Source organism: Epinephelus fuscoguttatus, linkage group LG15, assembly GCF_011397635.1.
Source record: "Epinephelus fuscoguttatus linkage group LG15, E.fuscoguttatus.final_Chr_v1".
Taxonomy (NCBI): Eukaryota; Metazoa; Chordata; class Actinopteri; order Perciformes; family Serranidae; genus Epinephelus; species Epinephelus fuscoguttatus.
The window spans coordinates 14,588,159-14,606,594 of record NC_064766.1 but is presented as its reverse complement, the minus strand read 5'-3'; the positions used below and the strand labels follow the sequence as shown (position 1 = coordinate 14,606,594).

Genomic DNA, 18,436 nt, shown 5'->3' with positions numbered 1-18,436 from the left:
AAAAAAAACAGAAAAATAAAACAGAGGAAGCATAAATAGCAAGGAGAATAAGGGAGAGACAGTGAGGGACGGGTGGGAGAGGAGGGAGAGAGGCGGGGGAAAAACATAAGAGAGACATAAATGGCTTTGTCATCAATGAGAAATCCAGCCATGAAAGAGGGAGAGAGAGCGCAAGCGACTGAGATAGATGATGATGATGAAATGCTACGAAATAACCCGCTCGTTTCCGTGATAGCATTGACCTCTACGGTGTTTGTGCAGTGTGATTGCTGTCTGTCTCCCTGCCTTCGTATCTGCCTGTCTATCTAGATGTCTATCTGTCTATCTTCCTTTCTCAAGAAAGACTTTTCAGCTTTGTTCTCTGGCGCCACCATACAGAGTTGGCTCCCCACAAATAATGACTAAATGTATAACAAGAAAGCAGATACCTGCAAAAAAAACTGTTGTGGTCAAGTAAAAAAGTATAGTCTCATAGATTTGTTCCCAAATTTGAAGTTGTTTTAAGTTACTGGGGCACTATTTTTGTCTCTTCCCTGGTCTCAATTCTGAAACACGAGTAGTTTGAGAAGGCCCAGCTAAATTAACAGCTATGTGTAGGTATTGTAAGTTGTACTGGAAGCAGATGTAGCCACGGGGAGGAAATATGTCAGGGATCAGTGCAGGTAAGTGGGTGTTCAACAGACAAAGTAGCTCCATAACTTGTCCACAGAAGCCTTGGGTGTTCCACTGTAATTGTGAACATAATCTAACTTAACTGTGATGGGTCTGGTTAACAGTTAAATTCTAGTTCTGGTGTTTTGCCAATGTGAAAGATCCCATAATATGCTCATTTTCAGGATTATACTTGTAGTTTGGGTTTCTACTATTATTTTCCTCATAATGTCTGCATGAACATACCTTTCTTTCTGAAATCTGTTTTAGCGTCTGTCTCTTGAATACCCCTCCCGAAAAGCCCAGTCTGCCCTGATTGGTCATCATTTCCGGATATTCCATATCTGCACTCTCTGAACCATCATTGCAGTCAGGGAGTGACTGAGTCGGCACTGTAGCGGCAGTTTCTACATTGATACATAGTATTTGTGACCACACAACTCCACGGAAGTCCTTATGGCTCGTTTCAAGGCACAGTTTCTGAGTATGGACTGTGTGCATTTCTCTGTGGACTAAGCGTTTTTATACTTTTATATGTAGTCATGTAGTTCTGCAGCACCTAAACCTGCTTTATAACAAAAAAGGCATGGAAATCTGACTTTCTACAATATGGGTGCTTTAATAGAACCCTCATCAGCACCTGGCTTTCTTTTGGAAATAACAGAGGCAATCAGAAAAACAGCTGTTACCCAGCCAGTTTACACGCTAGCTTACGAACTTGTCAACGTCACTTGTTTTTTTATCAATTTGGTTTGAATCTAAAAAGGTTTTAGGTTCTCTTATCAGACGATATATCCAAAACTTTAAGTCTTTTCTACTGTACCAACAGTTACACAGTGTCCTGACTAAACTGCAAATAATATGATCTACGGACTGCCAATGTTTCAACAGCCCAAAATTCCAAAGCTCCGTCAGTCTAAAACATGTCCCAATGGATTGAAAGCCCATTTGTCGGTGGCTTTCAACAGCCATGTTTGGTAACAAAAACACTGCTGGGAAATGCTGTGAAGGGTCAGTAAAAACATCCAGGGTCGGTGGCTCAGACGGCGTTCGGAAAGTGAAACTAACTGTAGTGGCTTCGTATTTCTGGAGAAACAGGACTTCAGAGCAATGGGCGTTTGTTTCTGTGATAACAGGCTTTAGGTACGCTTATCAGATGATACATCCAAAACTTTTAGTCTTTCCTACTGTACCAACAGTTACACAGTGTTCTGACTGAACCGCAAATAATATGATCTACGGACTGCCAATGTTTCGACAGCCCAAAATTCTAAAGCTCCGTTAGTCTAAAACATGGTAATGGATCAAAAGCCAATTTCTCCAAAAGCCCATTATCCCAAAAACAAACACCAATTGCTCCGCAGTCCTGTTTCTCCAAAAACAGACACTCCCTGCACTTAGACAACCCAATTGCCACAAAAAATGTTGGCCTTCTACATTTCTGTGAACCACAGATACTTTACATCTGTCAACACTTGTACTGTCAGTGCAACTAGTTGTGTTAGACTGAGTGCAAATCAGCAACAAGACTGTTGACAAGAATAAGATGGTGCATATACAGTATATGCAGTTGTGTTCATTCAAATAGAAATGTTGGTATTCACAGCCTAAGCATCAATCACGGTAAGCCAGTACTCATCACCGAATGAGGTAAAACACTGGTAATTGTACCAGCGGCCCACTGATGAAGACACTTGCATGTATTATAACCTGGGTGTATCACAAGTGGCGCATAGTCATTAATAATCAGCTCTCACACACAGAAACATACATATGTGCATACATGCACACACACATATACGCTCACAGTCTATGCTGTGGTAACCCTTTCATCTCTCCAGCTGCAGGGCTAATAAAATGAGCTGATATAAATAAATGCAAGAACCTGGTTTCAAGCCTTAGTCTGGCATCAAACACACTGCAATTATCTCTTATCCCCATGGGTGCCGCCAAAGAGTACAAAATGCAGATCTCCAAGATCGTAAATTTAAGCTGAGACATTCAGCTCGGAGTTCACAAGTTTCAACGCATACTGACAAAAATGTCTGAGCCTCTGGAGGATTTTGATTTTCTTTCAACTGCTATTTTCTCATTCCTAATTCTTGTGCTGAAATGTAGAAAACAGAGTCATTCACCATTTCGTCACCAAAGCAACATTTTCATGACGTAACCAAGTTGTTCAGAAATGACGCTGTCTGCCTACAAGTAACCCAATGACTCAGCCACTCAGATATGGCTTCTGTACATGTACAAAATGGGAAGAGAACCTCATACCAAGCTCCTCTCTTCTGATTGATGCAGAAGTGTGCTGTATTGCCCTGTAACCACACCCAACAATGATGTCACTGTGCTCTGACAACACCTAAGCACACTGCCACATGACTGTGACAAGGGGAGAACTTAGACCAGTGAGAGTCAGCAAAGAAAACAAGACTTTCTGCTTGTGTTAAGTAACTTGTTAAGTCATTTGGTTCTGAAAATCGTTGTGTATTGTGTGGGCGACTCCAAATATGTGTGTGTGTGTGTGTGTGTGTGTGTGTGTGTGTGTGTGTGTGTGTGTGTGTGTGCCTGTGTGTAGTTTAATAGTGTGATATGGTCACTGCCTGTTTTCATATCTTATTGTTATTTGCCTTTCTCAGTATTGAGCCACATCTGTGTCTGTTTGTCTCCTCATCTCTTTCCGTCTCACTATTATCTCCCTGTCTCTCCATCTTTCCATCTGTCTGTTTTGACTACCTGTCTATCTCTATTGCACTCCCACACACACGCACGTACGCAAACACACACACACACACACACACACACACACACACACACACACACACACACACACACACACACACACACACATCTCTGTTTCTCTTGGTGTTTTTCAGTTATTTCATCCAACACTACTTTATCTTCATGCCTTATCACTAAGCAAGGTCACTACATTTGTCTTCATGAGCTACCCTCTCTGTGTGGGTGTGGGTGTGTGGGTGTGTGTGAGGCATACGGTCACTCACTCACACACGCTCACTCACATACACACAAACACACTCATCCATGCCCCCTGGACCCTGCACTCAACCATCAGTCTCCTTAATTCTCTTCCCCTCATCTCTCCTCAATCACCCCTCCTTCCCTCTCTCTTGTTCTTCCCCCACTTTCTCTCTAACATCTCACCCATTTCTAATCTGTTCTGACTCCGGGCTTTTCTCTTTTTTTTATTCTTTCTTTTTTCATTATAAACGATGTATATTGCTTGCGAGTACAGGTGTGATGGATTTTCAAAAACGATATGATATCTAGTTACGGGGGCGTATTGATCGGGACGCCCCTGAAAATTGTACATGTGCCTCGCGCTGTTTAGCCTGCAATGTGGGCAACATAAATAGTCTGCCAATAGGTCACACTCTGCTGTTTGGCTTTTGTTTCTTCGCTGAGGGGATGTAATGAATTTCTGAGTATTGAGATAAACTGGGATTAATTGACAAGGTGTGTACGTGTGTGGTATAAGGTAGAGGAATATAGCTGCAAAGTCAAAGTCTCGTTCATTTTCTCGTGGAACATTTTAGGTGACTGACATTTGGAGCATTTCCAAGGCTTGGATGGATATGAAACTCAAGGCGTAGAGTTCATAACTTCCAACTTCAAAACCAACGGAAATTTTTGTTCTAGTTTCCTCTTCTCTGTCCTAATGTTTAAAAGCTGAAAATACAAAATCAGCATTTATTTTTCAACAGGCATAAAGGTGGTTCAAGGGAACATCTCCTCCTACAAAACTACATAAGATAACATACTCTCTGCTATCCCTATCTAGTGAAGGCATAAAATGTCCCCAAAAAATAATAATTGCTGTTCCGCACGCCAGTAGTGGCAAGCTAAAGATTATGCATTTGTAGAAAACTGATAAAACATATAGCAGTGTTTTCCAGCTCCATTTTAGATTAATTCAGCAGCTATAGCATGATTCTTTATTCCAACTTGTAACAATGGGTCATTCTGAATTTGCTACAGCCCCGTTTTGTGCATCTGACTGTGTTCTTCTCCATGGCAACGTCAGCTGTGGCTCATTGGTGTCACAGTGTTTGGAGCCATCTGCTAACCAGACAAAAAAAAAAAAACACTATGATTTCTGTGAAATAAGAATAAAATAATTAAAGAAAAACAGAAACAAAGTGTCTTACAGTCAAGACAAATTTCTAATGTTGTTTAGAGTTGTTTAGCAGAAAATGTTCTTAAAAAGATATTGAAAACAGATTTATATGGTAACAGATGTTTTGTAGCTGTCCTTTTCCTGATCTTAATTTGAATTTTACACTTCCATTAATGGTGTATATTAGCAGGATAAAAAAAAGGAGTGCTCAGTCTCCTGCTTCACAGTTTTCAGGCTTAAAATGGCATGATATTCACAAAAACGCCCGATCCCACTTCTTATTTCTACACCTATCCCTCGTTTTCGAGGGCCACGTTGTCCCTTAGAACGGAGCAACAAGGGGTAGTGGTTGAAATCTTCCCCTATAAAATATGACAACCCTTCAAGATCCTGATACGCCATCAAAAGTTGTCAGTGTTGGCATTTGCGTAAACAACTGTGACGAGTGTCTTCTGCAGTGGTGGTCTCTCTTGTGTGAGCCATAGGCCTCCTTTTGCTGTTTTAGGAGGCTCATGATTTGTTAACAGCTTAAGTTTCCTGGTATCAATCAATCAAACAAGTCATCAAATTAAAAAGAGCACTGTTTCATTACCAGGCCACTAGCAGTGCCCTGTAGGCTTACGTTAGCAACCCGTGCTCCTGCCCTGCCAAACTGTACTGATATATGAGGAGTGGTAACAAGTGCAGCAACTTCACAGCTGGACTTTTAATTTCAGGCGTCTTGTGCCATCCAAGGCGGAGGGGAGCGACATGGAAATATGTTCATGCACAAATCAGCGATAACAATGTCATGTTAGCTAGCTCGTTAGGTAACGAGACATCGGCATACTAGCAATGCCATCTTATAAAGAAAAGAACCATAATACAATGAAATGACAAATAAAAAATAATACAATGGTTATCGTAATTTTTAAATATTTATTAATGAAGAAAATACAGTTGTAGCCTCAGTTTTGAGGGCCATGTAGCCCGAGCACTTTGCCCTACCCCTCTATCCCAAGAAGAATTGGGACATGCTACCCCTAGACGTGAAAATGCAAAGTGAAGGGGTAAGGGCTAAGTGGTAGGGGCAAGGGGAATATGGGGAATGGGCCAAAACTAGTCTTTGTGCATAAAGACAAAGTCAGTAACAAATATAACACATCATTTAATATAAATTTTGATGCAGACTTTTGCAAAAGTAGAGCCAGCACATAAAGATAGCAACACAGCCACACACTCACACATTGGCTGGATAGGAAGTGGATCCTCTCCGGCAGCCCTATAGTGTCGTTAAGTTATCAAGGAGACCCCTGTGTTTCTATGCTGAAGAATATTAAAATGGGAATTTACCGCAAGAGGAGAAACTTCGGCAAACAGCATCTCCTTCCACTTTGTAATTCTTCAAGTGTACATATGCATGAGAGTGAGAGGGGTTTCTAAGTGGTGTCAGGAGGGCTTTGAGCTGAAAAGATGGAGCATTTATGTGTTGATTACATATCAAGTACAGGATCTGCTTATCAGCGTACAAACCTTTCTGTACATCAGTGCATCTCTGTTGCTTTGGTGTGTGTGTGTGTTTGGCCAGACAGTGGTTCTTGTCTGCAGCTCAAACTGGAGACTCGATACTCCCCAAAGGTCCAACTGTTGATCTGGTCACAGCAGCTATTTTCGCCTACTCGTCTTCGTCCTCCACCTCCTCCTCGTCCTCCCCTCAATCTTTCTCATGCTCTTTCAACTTCAAACATTCAGGAAGTGGGAGATTCTCTCACAACACATACCGAGTGCACATACATATATTCCTTTTTTCATCTGCCTCCTACCTCCTTATGCCTTTCCAACTAAGTTTCCGCTCTGCCGAGAAGTCTCTCAAATTCAAATTTGCTTTATTGGCACGACAGGGGAGAAACCTGTGTTGCCGAGGCAAAGTACATCAGTTACAGACCAATATTTTCATATTTCTGTCTCTATCTCCCTCCCAGCTGCTGCATCTCTTCATCTCCTCATCTCCCTCTTTGGCTCCACCTGAATCTGCATTTCACCTCTCCCTCTTGCATCCCTCTCCGTCCATCTTTCTTTCTGTCCAACTGTCCTGCCTGCTTTGTTCTTCTCTCTTTCTTCCTCTGTCTTCTCCTCCCTCCTTCTCTCATCACTCAACCCTCTCTCGCACATTTTGTTTTACATTTTAGGCATTTAGCTGACACTCACATCCAAAGAGACTGCCTCTCTTCTTCATTCTCTCTCTCCCACACATGTCGCCTCCATCCTCCCATCTGTTTCTGAATATTCTCTCCAGCTCCCTAATTATCCGTCCTTTCCGACAGCTGATCTGGGTTCAGTGACCGCGGGCTTCCCTTGATCATACCGTCCTCGTTGATCTGAGAGCGTCAATTGATCCTGGATCAGTGCGCCAACTATGAAACGCTTGATAAACACACACCTCTGTGTGTTTTATCCACCTTCCCCTCCTTCCCTCCGCCCCTTCCTCCCTCTCAGTCCACTTGTCTCTCTTGCCCTACCTTCAGACAGAATTAAAAGATAATCATTTAGAGGCGGCAGCACAAATGTATGCAAAATCAATGGAAGGAGAGAGATGAACCAAACTTTGCCCAAGGTGGTGCAAACTGAAGCAAGGAGGCATTAGTTCCAGTTGAAACTTGAGAGAGAAATGTTCCCAACGGTGTATCAGCTTCAAGCAACATGCCAATGAAATCCTGCCATGTAGTATTTACAGCAGAGAAAAATGTCCATTGGGGATTTCTGGCAAATAACACTGACCGATGACACATCCTAAGAGCTAGATTACCTGAAGAAGACACTGCTCATGCTGGCTGCTCAGCCTGGTGCAAAAGGATTAGAAAGAAAGCACGGCGGGTAAAATGCATAATGCTGAAGCATAGCTTATTTTCTCATCTTTCCTCACCTTTGTAGTAAAAAGAAGTCAAGGAAGCAATTATCATAATGGCTGTCACTATCTGCCTGCTGCTTCTTTCAGCTGCTTTGGGTTGTCTGCATGCCATCACATTAACTTTGCTGCTCATTTTATAAGTCACAGGTTCAGACTAATGCAAAGTAAAGTGGGGAATAATTTCACCACCTCTTCCCGATATCTCCTGGTGTCCAGAAGTGCTTCGATTTGATTGCCTTTGTTTGCTAGTGTGTGCAGTGAAGTGTATGTGTGTGCAGCTCTTTTCATTATCTATAAAGACTAGATGCTTCTGTTGTTTTTTTCCAATCCACTTTAGATGAAACCACATCCACTTCCACATGATGAAAGTGGGTTGCCAAACGTCAAGGCCCAATGATTGACTGGCAGCCTACTGCTGGCCAGAACCACTGAAAGAGACTGCTGCTAGCTAGCTAGCCCACCACGCAGTTCCTCCGCCTCAATCCCTGCCACTCTGAGACAGCAAAGCTAGAAAGTTTGCTGATCTGAGAGTCGAGGGGCGTTCTGTCTCTGTGAAATATGACAGGAGCAGCAATTTGGGAAATAGTGATAAGGGTAGTTTAAGGGGAAACTCTGCTGATTTCAACCTGCTCTGTCATCGCGGTGTGCGCAGTGTGTGTAGTGGAGGTTGTGTGTGTGTGTGTGTGTGTGTGTGTGTGTGGCAGGGAGTTCTGGGCGCTAGCAGCACCGGAGGAAGCCAAACAGTGTTCATTCTCACTCACTGCACATGCTGCCCACACTGCGATGACAGAGCTGGTTGAAAATCAGCAAACATTCCTTTTAACAGCTGTAGCAACTTGAATTCAGCTAGCGACTGTTAGTAGAAACAGATAAACACAGGCAAGGCATACACATAATAACAAGACGCAAAAATACATAGGAGGTAGAGGGGCATCAAAACCCAACACCTGCTTCGACTGCTGTCACTCATAGATATAGGTTAGAATAGTCCTGCCACAGATACTAGTCAATTAATTTACACCCAACATCCTGCCTTAAAGGAGAGGAACGAGAAGGGGTAGAGTTGCTGGTGGTGTATAAAGCCACTGATGAACTCAACCTGTACTGTTTCACAGGCAGCTCAAGATGCCTCTTTGAGCCAGAACCCGACTTCCTGTGTCACTAGTCATCAGGCCTTGACATCTGGCAGCCTGCTTCGTCATGCGGAAATGGGCGTGGTTTCATGTAAATTGAACTGGAAAAACGACAGACGCAGACCAAATGTCCTCATGGAGTTCATCCTCTCTCGTACAGGAGGTTAATTTAAGTAAAAGCTGGACATTATGGGAAATGCGCTTAGCAACTTTGCTGCCTGAAGTTAGATAAGAAGATCGATACCACTCTTATTTGTCTATAAGAACTGAAGCTGGAGCCTGAAGACAGTTAACTTAGAATTAAAACTAAGAACATCTACTGTGCTATTGTTCTTCTGTCCATATGTGATTTTAACACTCTAGGAGGTCACTCTCACTTTAGTTTTGGTATGGATGACTCAAACAAAATTTAGAGGTACTGGCCCTTTCCAGTCTTCATGCTATGCTAAGACAACTAGCTGCTGACTGTAGCTTCTTTTTTGTAATACAGACATGAGTGGTAGTTACAGCAGGGGATAAAATTGTAGAGAAAGTAAAAGAAAAACAAAAACATATTCTCAACTTACAACTCCACTACAGTCTTTTTATTGTTATTATTACATTTTTTATTGTATTGAAAATCCTATAAGTCAAAGTTTCAGCACAACCTAGAGAAGGCAATATTTGCCAAAATGTTCATTCATTGAATTCAAAATAAAAACTAAAACTAGAAATAAAAAAAAATAAAACTGCATCAAAATTATGACTGTCTCTGCCTCTCTCCAGGGAAGAATTTACAGCGTAGAGCTATAACAAACTAAAACGGTACATGCACGCATGTCTGTACTGTTTTATGTCTGGTTAAATTGATTTTTATTTTTTTCATTTGTATGGTTTAAGGGCAAAAGGCCAACATCTGAATCACACAGGGGATGTTTTTCATACATTCACTTCATTAACCTCAGAAATAAATTGGATTTTTAACTTTGAATTCTTTGTACTGCTGTCTCTTTCTTCTCCCTGCACTTGTCTCCCATTACACGTGATTATTTTAAGGACACCTGGAAAAATATAGAGTTCAGATGATACAAAGAAACAATGTAGAAAAAGCCGTCTTTCAAGTGCTAGAATTCAAAAGTCTCTCCTGCAGTCTTTCAATCCTGTGATGGTTGTTGTTAATACATTCTCCAGAGAGCCTTCCCAGACACCAAGAAAACTTTGACTGATGCGATGTGGATCAATAGTTTTTCAGAAAATGTCAAAAAAAACATCTCACGTCCCGCATGTGGAGTACTGTCTCACACTGCGCTGTGAGCAGTCGGTGTCAGTTTGCCTCGTTCTCTGAAAGGCTGAGTGGGGAGCTGACCATCAATTTTGATATTTTCTTGTGCTTGTTTCACTTAAGACCCCTTAACACTTTAAACTTTAAAAGTGCTTAGTGTGTTTTTTAATGAAATGATTTACAACTTACAGTCACTTTCACCACAGTTAAAGTCTGCCTACTCAATATCCTCCTGCTAGGCGAGATCTTCCCCATCCACTATGGTTTATAAATCACCAGAGAGCCATTACCTTGTTAAATTGTACTGAGGCCTGTCTGATGTCTGCCTATATGCTTTTATGGAAAGGAAGGAAACCACACATGACAAATAAATAAGATTATAGCCGGACTGAAAGCTAATACACAGATTTATTTATTTCTTTCGCCTGGTGAGGAAACGTGTTTGCAAAGCCTAAAATTGTGAGTAATTGCACTGCATTTCTACTTTTATAGTCTGCACACTGTGTAAAATAGGCACATAAAGCTACACCTGTCTGTAAGCCATGTGTGCTTGGTCTCATTAAATTTCATGGAATGAACACGGCTTAAAATGTACATAACATGGTCCTGTTACAAAAAGGAGATTAGGAGAAATGAGAAGTGGAGTGTGGTGGGGACACAGCTGGAAACGTGATTTAGTTTCAAAGGTGTTACGGCAGGCAGATACATCTTCTTTCCACGCTTGATAACCTTGATTTAGCTCCTGAATCAAAAAAAAAAAAAGTTTCTGAATGTGTTTTCCCCAAAGATTTTATTTTTCAATCACGAGCAATGAACCAAAGCAAATATCTTTATTTATCCTTATTTCTCCGGCTGAAAGTTAATCGTTAGCTAACAAGTGAATATACAGCATCCAATTTGTGCTACTGCCACATAATCCTTTTACAATGGAGGAAAGTCATTTTTATATTTTTGTGTCTACATCATGTTATATGCATTTCAGAGGTCGTGCTCATTTTATGAAATCGTTCTGAGATGGCGTTGGTGTGAGTGTTTGACCTCACTTGCGATGAGAAAAGTACAGCCCACCTCTGTCCTACTTTTCTGCTTGTTCGCCAAGATGTATGTAAGTTATGTAACATCAGGACAAACATTTCTCATGATGCCAAGTGAAAAACATATAAGAAACCATGCATCTGCAGGGATGTAGTGTCACATTTCAAGTTTGGGTTTAATGTAACTGGCCCATTAGTTGATAGCTGATTGGCTCATAAATTAATGAGCTATATGTCTCTATTAAAACGAATATAATAACACACCGGCTTGTAAAATACAAGAGCATAAGAGCATGTAAAATATTAGACAAATAAGGTAAGAGGACGCCACTAGAGTATAAAACACTAGGGGTGTACCCTAATCAGAATTTTGTCAGTCGAATTGGATTCGGCTGTTCTATAGGAATATTTGACTATTCATCATTTTTCTTTAAACTATCAAGCAACACTTTATTTAACTGCAAGATTTTTGAATGGGAATCCATGGGACGTTCAGGGTGACAGTGACATTCACGTAACAAGCCAAGTCAGCCCTCAGAGTTGATGTGTGCTAAATATGCTAACCACAGATCAGAAATGTGCAACAGTATTTTCTGCCGAGACTAGGTATCAAACAAAAGCCAGAGACTGTATCATATTAAGTTGCTAAAAGCTGTAAATTCACCACTTCTAAGCAGAAAGCAGCAGTTAAAGTTCTCTCGGAACCTAACCAGGAAAAGCCTCTTGTCCTCATCTCACTCAGAGTTACTCTGGGTCTGCAGCTGCCTTTACCCGTCCCAGACATCTTCCTCAAGTGGACGGGATAACTTGACGTGCTGTGAAGACTTAACCCTAAAGAATGACTGCTTGACTTGAAGAATCTCAATCGACTGAGATATTAGTGATGCCAATCTTCAACTTTCGGGGGACAGCCCCATAAATCGCAATATACTAGTTAAAATGTGAATAAAATATTAAACAGCATAAAACAGTTTAGAGCTGAAATGAAAGATTTTGTCATTAGATGAACAGATAATTAATCAGGAACTCATTTCATTTTCTTGTTTCAGATCCTAAGATGTGGTGATTTTCCTGCTTTTCTCTTTCTTATGAAGAGTACACTGAAAATCTTTGTGTTCTGGACGTTTGGTTGATTAGAACAAGGAATAAGAAGACATCATACTGTGCTCTGGGAAAATTGTGATGGACATTTTTCACAATTTCCTGACATCCTACAGACAAAACGACCACTCAAGAAAATAATCAGGGTTGCCAAAGGCACCCTGGAACGTTCCCCATAGGTCGGAGTCTCAAAATGAAGAATAAAGAATGAGAACTGTCAGTGTGCTCGTGGCTTTGTCTTCTTTCCTGACAGTATTCACTCATCTTCTTCTGTGGTTCACAAACTATGTTGCTGGTCGTGCCAAATATTCAAAGCAAGCTCAGCCCAGAGCCTGCACTTCAACCATGATGTTAAGTGAAGTGTTAGCGCACTCAAACGTATTTTTAAAACTCACTCTGAAGCTGGTGCGACTCCTAAGAAGAAACTACTTTTGGATGAGAGCAGCAGCTAAAAGTCAGATATGTAAATGTAATGCCCTTGTTTGTTGTCTTCATTTCAGAGTTTTGGTTTCTCCGCCTGTCTTTATCTCCCTCATGTCCATCTTTTCATCTCAGTGTCTCTCTCGCTGTCTCCTGGTAGTCTTGCATTAATGTAGGAACCCATCTGTTTTCATGCTTTCCTGGCTGTCTAATCTCCTCTATTAGCAGCACTGGGTCTTTTCTTTTCCCCTCATCCATCCACCCATCCACTCCCACACAATTCCTCCAGGGTATCTGTGGGTCCTTAAAAGGGTCTTAAAATAAATTATCCAGAATTAAGGCCTTAAAACGTATTAAAATATCCCGTGTTGGCTTCAGTTATCAGATCATTTGTATTCACCATGGAATGACAGGTTCCTTTGCTCTAAATGTTCACGCTCAGATTAATACAGGACAGGATTAGCTGTAAAATGTATTTTTTTTGTCATTGTATCTGCTTTAATAAACACAACTGGGCTTTGTGTCCCTTAACAATTAATTTCCTGTTTTGCTTTATCTTTATCTAGGCAGTTATAGTTGCAGAACTCTCATTAGCTCTGCTCCACTGGAACCAGGCTGGTTTTCTCAGTTTTGTCCCCTTACTTCTTTTAATTTCAGTCTTCCTATTCACTTCCATGCAAAAGAAAAAAAAAGTCTCGTAGATGTGCCTACACTGTGTTCCCTCCTCCTCTGTGCCTCTGTCTCTTTTTATCGCATCTCATCTGTGCAATACAGGGTCAAATTAAACTGATATCAATAGCGTTCCGTGACTGAGTAATGATAAAAGTCAGCTTGAGCTTTCGATCTACTGCGGAGAATTGGATCGAATCGATGTGACCCTGTGATTATGCCAGCAACATCAACATTTCATATTTCATCGTTTTTCACATTATTTGTGAATAAGAACTTTTTTTGACAAATTAAATCCAAGGTCTCTTTTCCCTGTCTCTTTCCTCTGTATCCCCTGGCATCATTTTAACATTCTCATTTCTCTTCTCTCTGTAATGTACCACTCTGTCTTCATACTCCGATCCTTTTTTCTTCTCCTCTCCTCCTCTTCTTCTCTATCGCAGCTCAATTCAGTGATACTTCTGCTATCTTTGCCGTGTATGTGTTTTCTTACTCTATTATGGCTACCTCTTTAGATGGAAATAATAAGTAAAGAACAGCGTTCATGCTTCTGTCTTTGGTTATTTCTCCTTCTCTCCTGTCTTTCTGGCCTCTAAATTTGCCATCTCTGATCTTGCTGTAGTACAGTCTCTACTCTGCAGTGTGGAGGCCATCACTGTGAGGAGTTGTCACTCATCATTTTCTTATTCTTCTTCTATCTCCCATCATGCTGTTTGTCCGTCCCTCGACCCCCCCCCCATCCGCTGCTCCCTCCACCCATCCATTTTTTGTCTCAACTCTCCAAAGCCTGGTGCGTGCTGTGCAGTGTTGTAACGTGGTGGTGAGGAGTCCTAATTTCTCTTCTTCTACGCTCTTCAATCAAACGCTCTTATTTCTTTCCCCTTCTGCTCCTGTTCTAGTATATCCTTTTTCTCCTTACTCTCATCCCTCCATCTCCTGCTGTCTCAGCTCTGAAGCACACTGTCTGCGCTTTGCTGTTCGGGCCAACTGCATAGATTTGCTGCTCCGTCCCGATCTATCATTTACAAAGTGAAGCACTGAGGAATTTTCAGTCACTCTTAGCTGCATCCAGCCTCACTTGTGAGATCCCACCATCCTTTTATTTCACCGTCTTAATCTGTCTGTCCTTCCTTCGTCTTTCCCTTCTTGGCTGGACACTTGCAGTAAACTACCGAGCAAGAATTTTTTGGACGGTCGTGTGTGGGAGATGGCGAAGGTCCACGTTAACCCAGCGGAGCAGAACTTGTTTAGAAAGACATATTGTCAATGGCAAGTAAACAAATCCTATAAAAACAGCTTTGGAAACTGTTCTGTCATTATCATAATGATATTTGTGTGACTATGACACATCCCGTATCCCATCAGTAGTCAGTGTTGGTTCTTTTTAACCTTTATCATGATCTTTCCCTTAACTTAAAGCAAAACTAATACAATATTTTCATATCAAGAAAAGATCAAATGGCTATGTGTAACGTCAAAGGAGTCAAATCCACAGAGAATACCCCCCTCAACTCTGCAGTTTCCTTTCGCTTTATGGTGCAAACTTTATAATTTCCAGCAACTGGCAACTGTTTTAAAAGAAAAAAATACAGTGACTAGCTGGTGGACATAGTGGAGCAATTTGCAGGTAAAGTTAAGGATAGGGATAGGGATAGGCTATTTACCATAGGACAGTGGAGGAGACCAAAAAAGAGATAAAAGGAAAGTGAATATTGGACTAACATTAAAAATTGAAACAGCTTGTCCCGCTACCCCAATGAAAATTAACCATGGTTAAGTGGTAGATCAGAAAATGGTCATATAGATTACTTCTGTAACGCTCTTTTGTGTTTTCAAATCCACTGAAAAACAATGTTGTCCTGGGGTTGACATTAGAAAATTCCCTTTTGGGGGAAACAAAATGACAAACACTTATTTTGTGTGTTTACTCTGGAGTCCCATTTTTTTTTTTATAAAACAATTGAAGCTTCATGTATGACTGTTAACATCATTATAGAGTTTATCTTGACACTGTACTCAGGTTTTCCTCATTCTATCAACACCATTAGTCAAAAATGCTTTCCCCTTACTCAATTTTCTCCATCTGCTACTCTTCCCTTTGTTCTGCTCACAACTCTTCTCGTCCTTCCTCCCTCTCTGTCCCTTGTCATTAGTTTTTTTCTTCCTTGCTGTACACACCTCCGTTCATCCTCCATCTTTCTACCTCCTCTCTCCTCAAAAGACAAGATCTTCATGTCTCCCCCCCTCTTCTTTCTGTCTCCATCTGCTGCACTTTGAAGAAAAGACATGGATGAAGGGTTGAAATCTGAGCTCCCGTCATCTTCCTCTTTCCTCTCTGTCTCTCAGCTCCCTGCTTTCCAAAGTACAGCATCTGCTGTGCAAGTTGGACCACTGCAGTGGGGAGTTTCTGCTCCATCTCACTCCCCCCTCCTCCTCCTCCTCCTCCTATTTTCTCCCATTCCCCTTCCTCCTCCAATACTCTTCTCAATTCCCTCCAAAGTAGAGGTCGGCCTTTAAGTGTTCTATCATTGCAGAGAAGAGCCTCACTTTCTATTTCTCTCCTCTCTACTGTGGTTGAAGCTCCATCTGGAGTAAAGACTTGCTGATCTCTCCATTTGTCCTTCCCCACCTCCCTCCTTTATTCTCTCTCGCCTCTCCGTTCTCCAAATTGTCTGTTGCAAAAATGTTGGCCCTCAGCAATGAAAACTTCTCGGCTTGTATCCGCCTATACTCTTGCCATTCTTAACTCTATCTCTCTATCGCCTCACTTCTGCTGTTAAGTGTTGTATTCGTGAGTGAGGGAGTCTTTCAGTCTCCCTCACTGCCCTTGTCTCTCATTCTCCAGCTCTCCCACCCCTCCTTCCTTCCATCTGTACCACGCTCTCCTCTTTTCACTCCCATGTACCAAGTCTGTTGTGTGATGCTGTACAACTCAAAAGAGACACACTACAAAAAGTTGGAGCTTACGTTTGAGCTTGTCAGGATTTATTTTTTCCTTTAAAAATTATTTGATTTTAAATGTCCTTTCAGGGCTTTTTTCAACATGTCAAATACAAAAAGGAAACATATTTTTATTGCAATCATAGCCTAGTAATGTGCCTGTATACTCAAACTGCTGTGCATACACCTTTTCACCACTGACAGTGTTTTGAACCAACAGTTTAAGCCAACACAGTCGAAAGTAATCATTAGCGCCAAAGCACCATATTTATAATGTCAGTCCTTATTTACAGTGTCAAATCTTTCCCACCACTAGCTGTCCTTCTTACCTCCTTTTTCTTTCAAAAATAAAGGGTCTGTTGTGTTATGCTTGACCACTGAACCAAGTGGTGTGAAGTTTCAAAATATCATTAAAATTCAGTCTGTGTCACCAGCCAGTACGGCCATCAATTTGTACAAAATTGGTAAATAAGACAGTTTATCTTTCAAAAGTCGCTGCTTGAATTGGACACATTGACGCACTTGTGCCCATCAGACTCTCAGGTTTGTTTTTCGTCCTCTGTTTTCATTTGTTGTGAGTATTGAGCATTTTTGGAACTGTTCAATAATACATGTTGCTTGCTCTGTTTGGGGCTTTTTCCCTTGAACAAACTAGCTTTTGGCCAGTGAGTACAAAGTAGTTATTAGTGCCTTGTTCAACAAAGATGAAGTAGCAAACATCTTTATTTCTCCTAAAAATTATACACATATGAAACTGACATCAGCGAATATGTTTTGTAAAATGCTTCTCATTCTTATCCTTAAAACACATATTCTAGGCACATGTTTAAAAGGTGTAATTGCATTTGTCTCTCCAAGACATTTACATAATCTTTACTCCTCCCAAGTGTGGCTACATCAGAAAACTAAGTGTAGAAGTAGCCTCTATATGGGATAGGCCATGCAAAGGCCATGTGAAGGCAGCTGGTGTGGCACTGATATAAGCTGTCATATCTGCTCCAGCAAATTCAACACATACGGCGATACAGAAGGCACACAAAACTGTTGCAGCATTTATCTGAGCCCTAACTGGTTCAACCACTTAATGATCAGTGTTGGTTGGGGGGTGGGGAATGACTGTCATGAACATAAAAATTCTGACTCACTTGTAGTCCATAAATGCGAATTCTCTACATTCATTTTATTTAACAGATAGTTGTTAGCTACCTAGCTGTTACTGCTAACTGTTTATTGCTGTCATTAACTTGCAAAAGTTATTCCTCCTCTGGCATTACCAACACCCTACTGGAGCAGGCCCTACACTGCTACTGTATGCATGTAGCCTTGAAAATCCAAAATGGATTGAAATCAGATTCATGAACTGTTCTCATGAATTCCATTGACCAAAGTTAACACACAAGCCCAGGCGTGCTACTCATCTGTGCGTGAGACTGTTCATGCAGAAGTTTTCTCTTGTTAAATGCAGCCCCCATTTACTACTAGAATTTTCTGTCTTCAGATTCTCTATACACTGTGAAGGCATATGAGATAACCAACGTTTTCCTCATGAATTAAATGTAACACAGGGTGAGTAAGTGATATACATTTTGCGGGTGAAGTATTCCCTACGATGCTGTCTCCTTGAACTATCGCCTCTGGAAATTGAAGGCTTAGCGGTTTCATTTAAGCACCTCAAAAATGAGGGAAAGTGGTCTTGGTTAACTACTAAAAAAATCAACACTAACTTAGAGCAAATGAAGGAATGCGCTGACTTTTTAAGTACATATGTGGAGAAAACTACTGTAACCAATTGTTCTTGTAGCCTTAACCGACAGACAAGTCTGTCTGTCTGACTTTCTGGACCGTAAACAAGGCAACATTTACATTGCCACCAAAACATATTTGGCAAAGCAAATTATCCTACTTGTACGTAACTTATAGGACATGGTATTGCTTTATTGACACTTTCATAGTTTCTCTTGTCCCCCTCCCCATGTCTCTGTCCATCTTTCCCTCCCTCTCACCTCTCTTCTCTCCAAAGTACAGGGTCTGTTGTGCGGTGTTGGACCATTGCAGTGAGGAGTTATCACTCTCGGGCACCCGGCAGGTCAGTGTCACCGTGCCCCCCACAGACACCATCTCATCAGAGGTCACTGGCTGCAAGGGGTCGTCGTCTAGGTAACAGGGGAGAGAGATTGAGAGGGAAAAAATCATAAGACAGAG

General features: G+C 41.3%; 1 protein-coding gene across 2 annotated transcripts in view; it reads right to left on the bottom strand.

The window, feature by feature from the left end:
- cadm3 (cell adhesion molecule 3) overlaps window positions 1-18,436 on the bottom strand; it is a 97,637-nt gene that overhangs the window by 40,059 nt on the left and 39,142 nt on the right. For both annotated transcript variants that reach the window (XM_049597880.1, XM_049597879.1), the window contains exon 3: window positions 18,238-18,387. In XM_049597880.1, coding sequence (XP_049453837.1) covers window positions 18,238-18,387 — 150 coding nt within the window. The remainder of the gene's footprint in view (window positions 1-18,237; window positions 18,388-18,436) is intronic.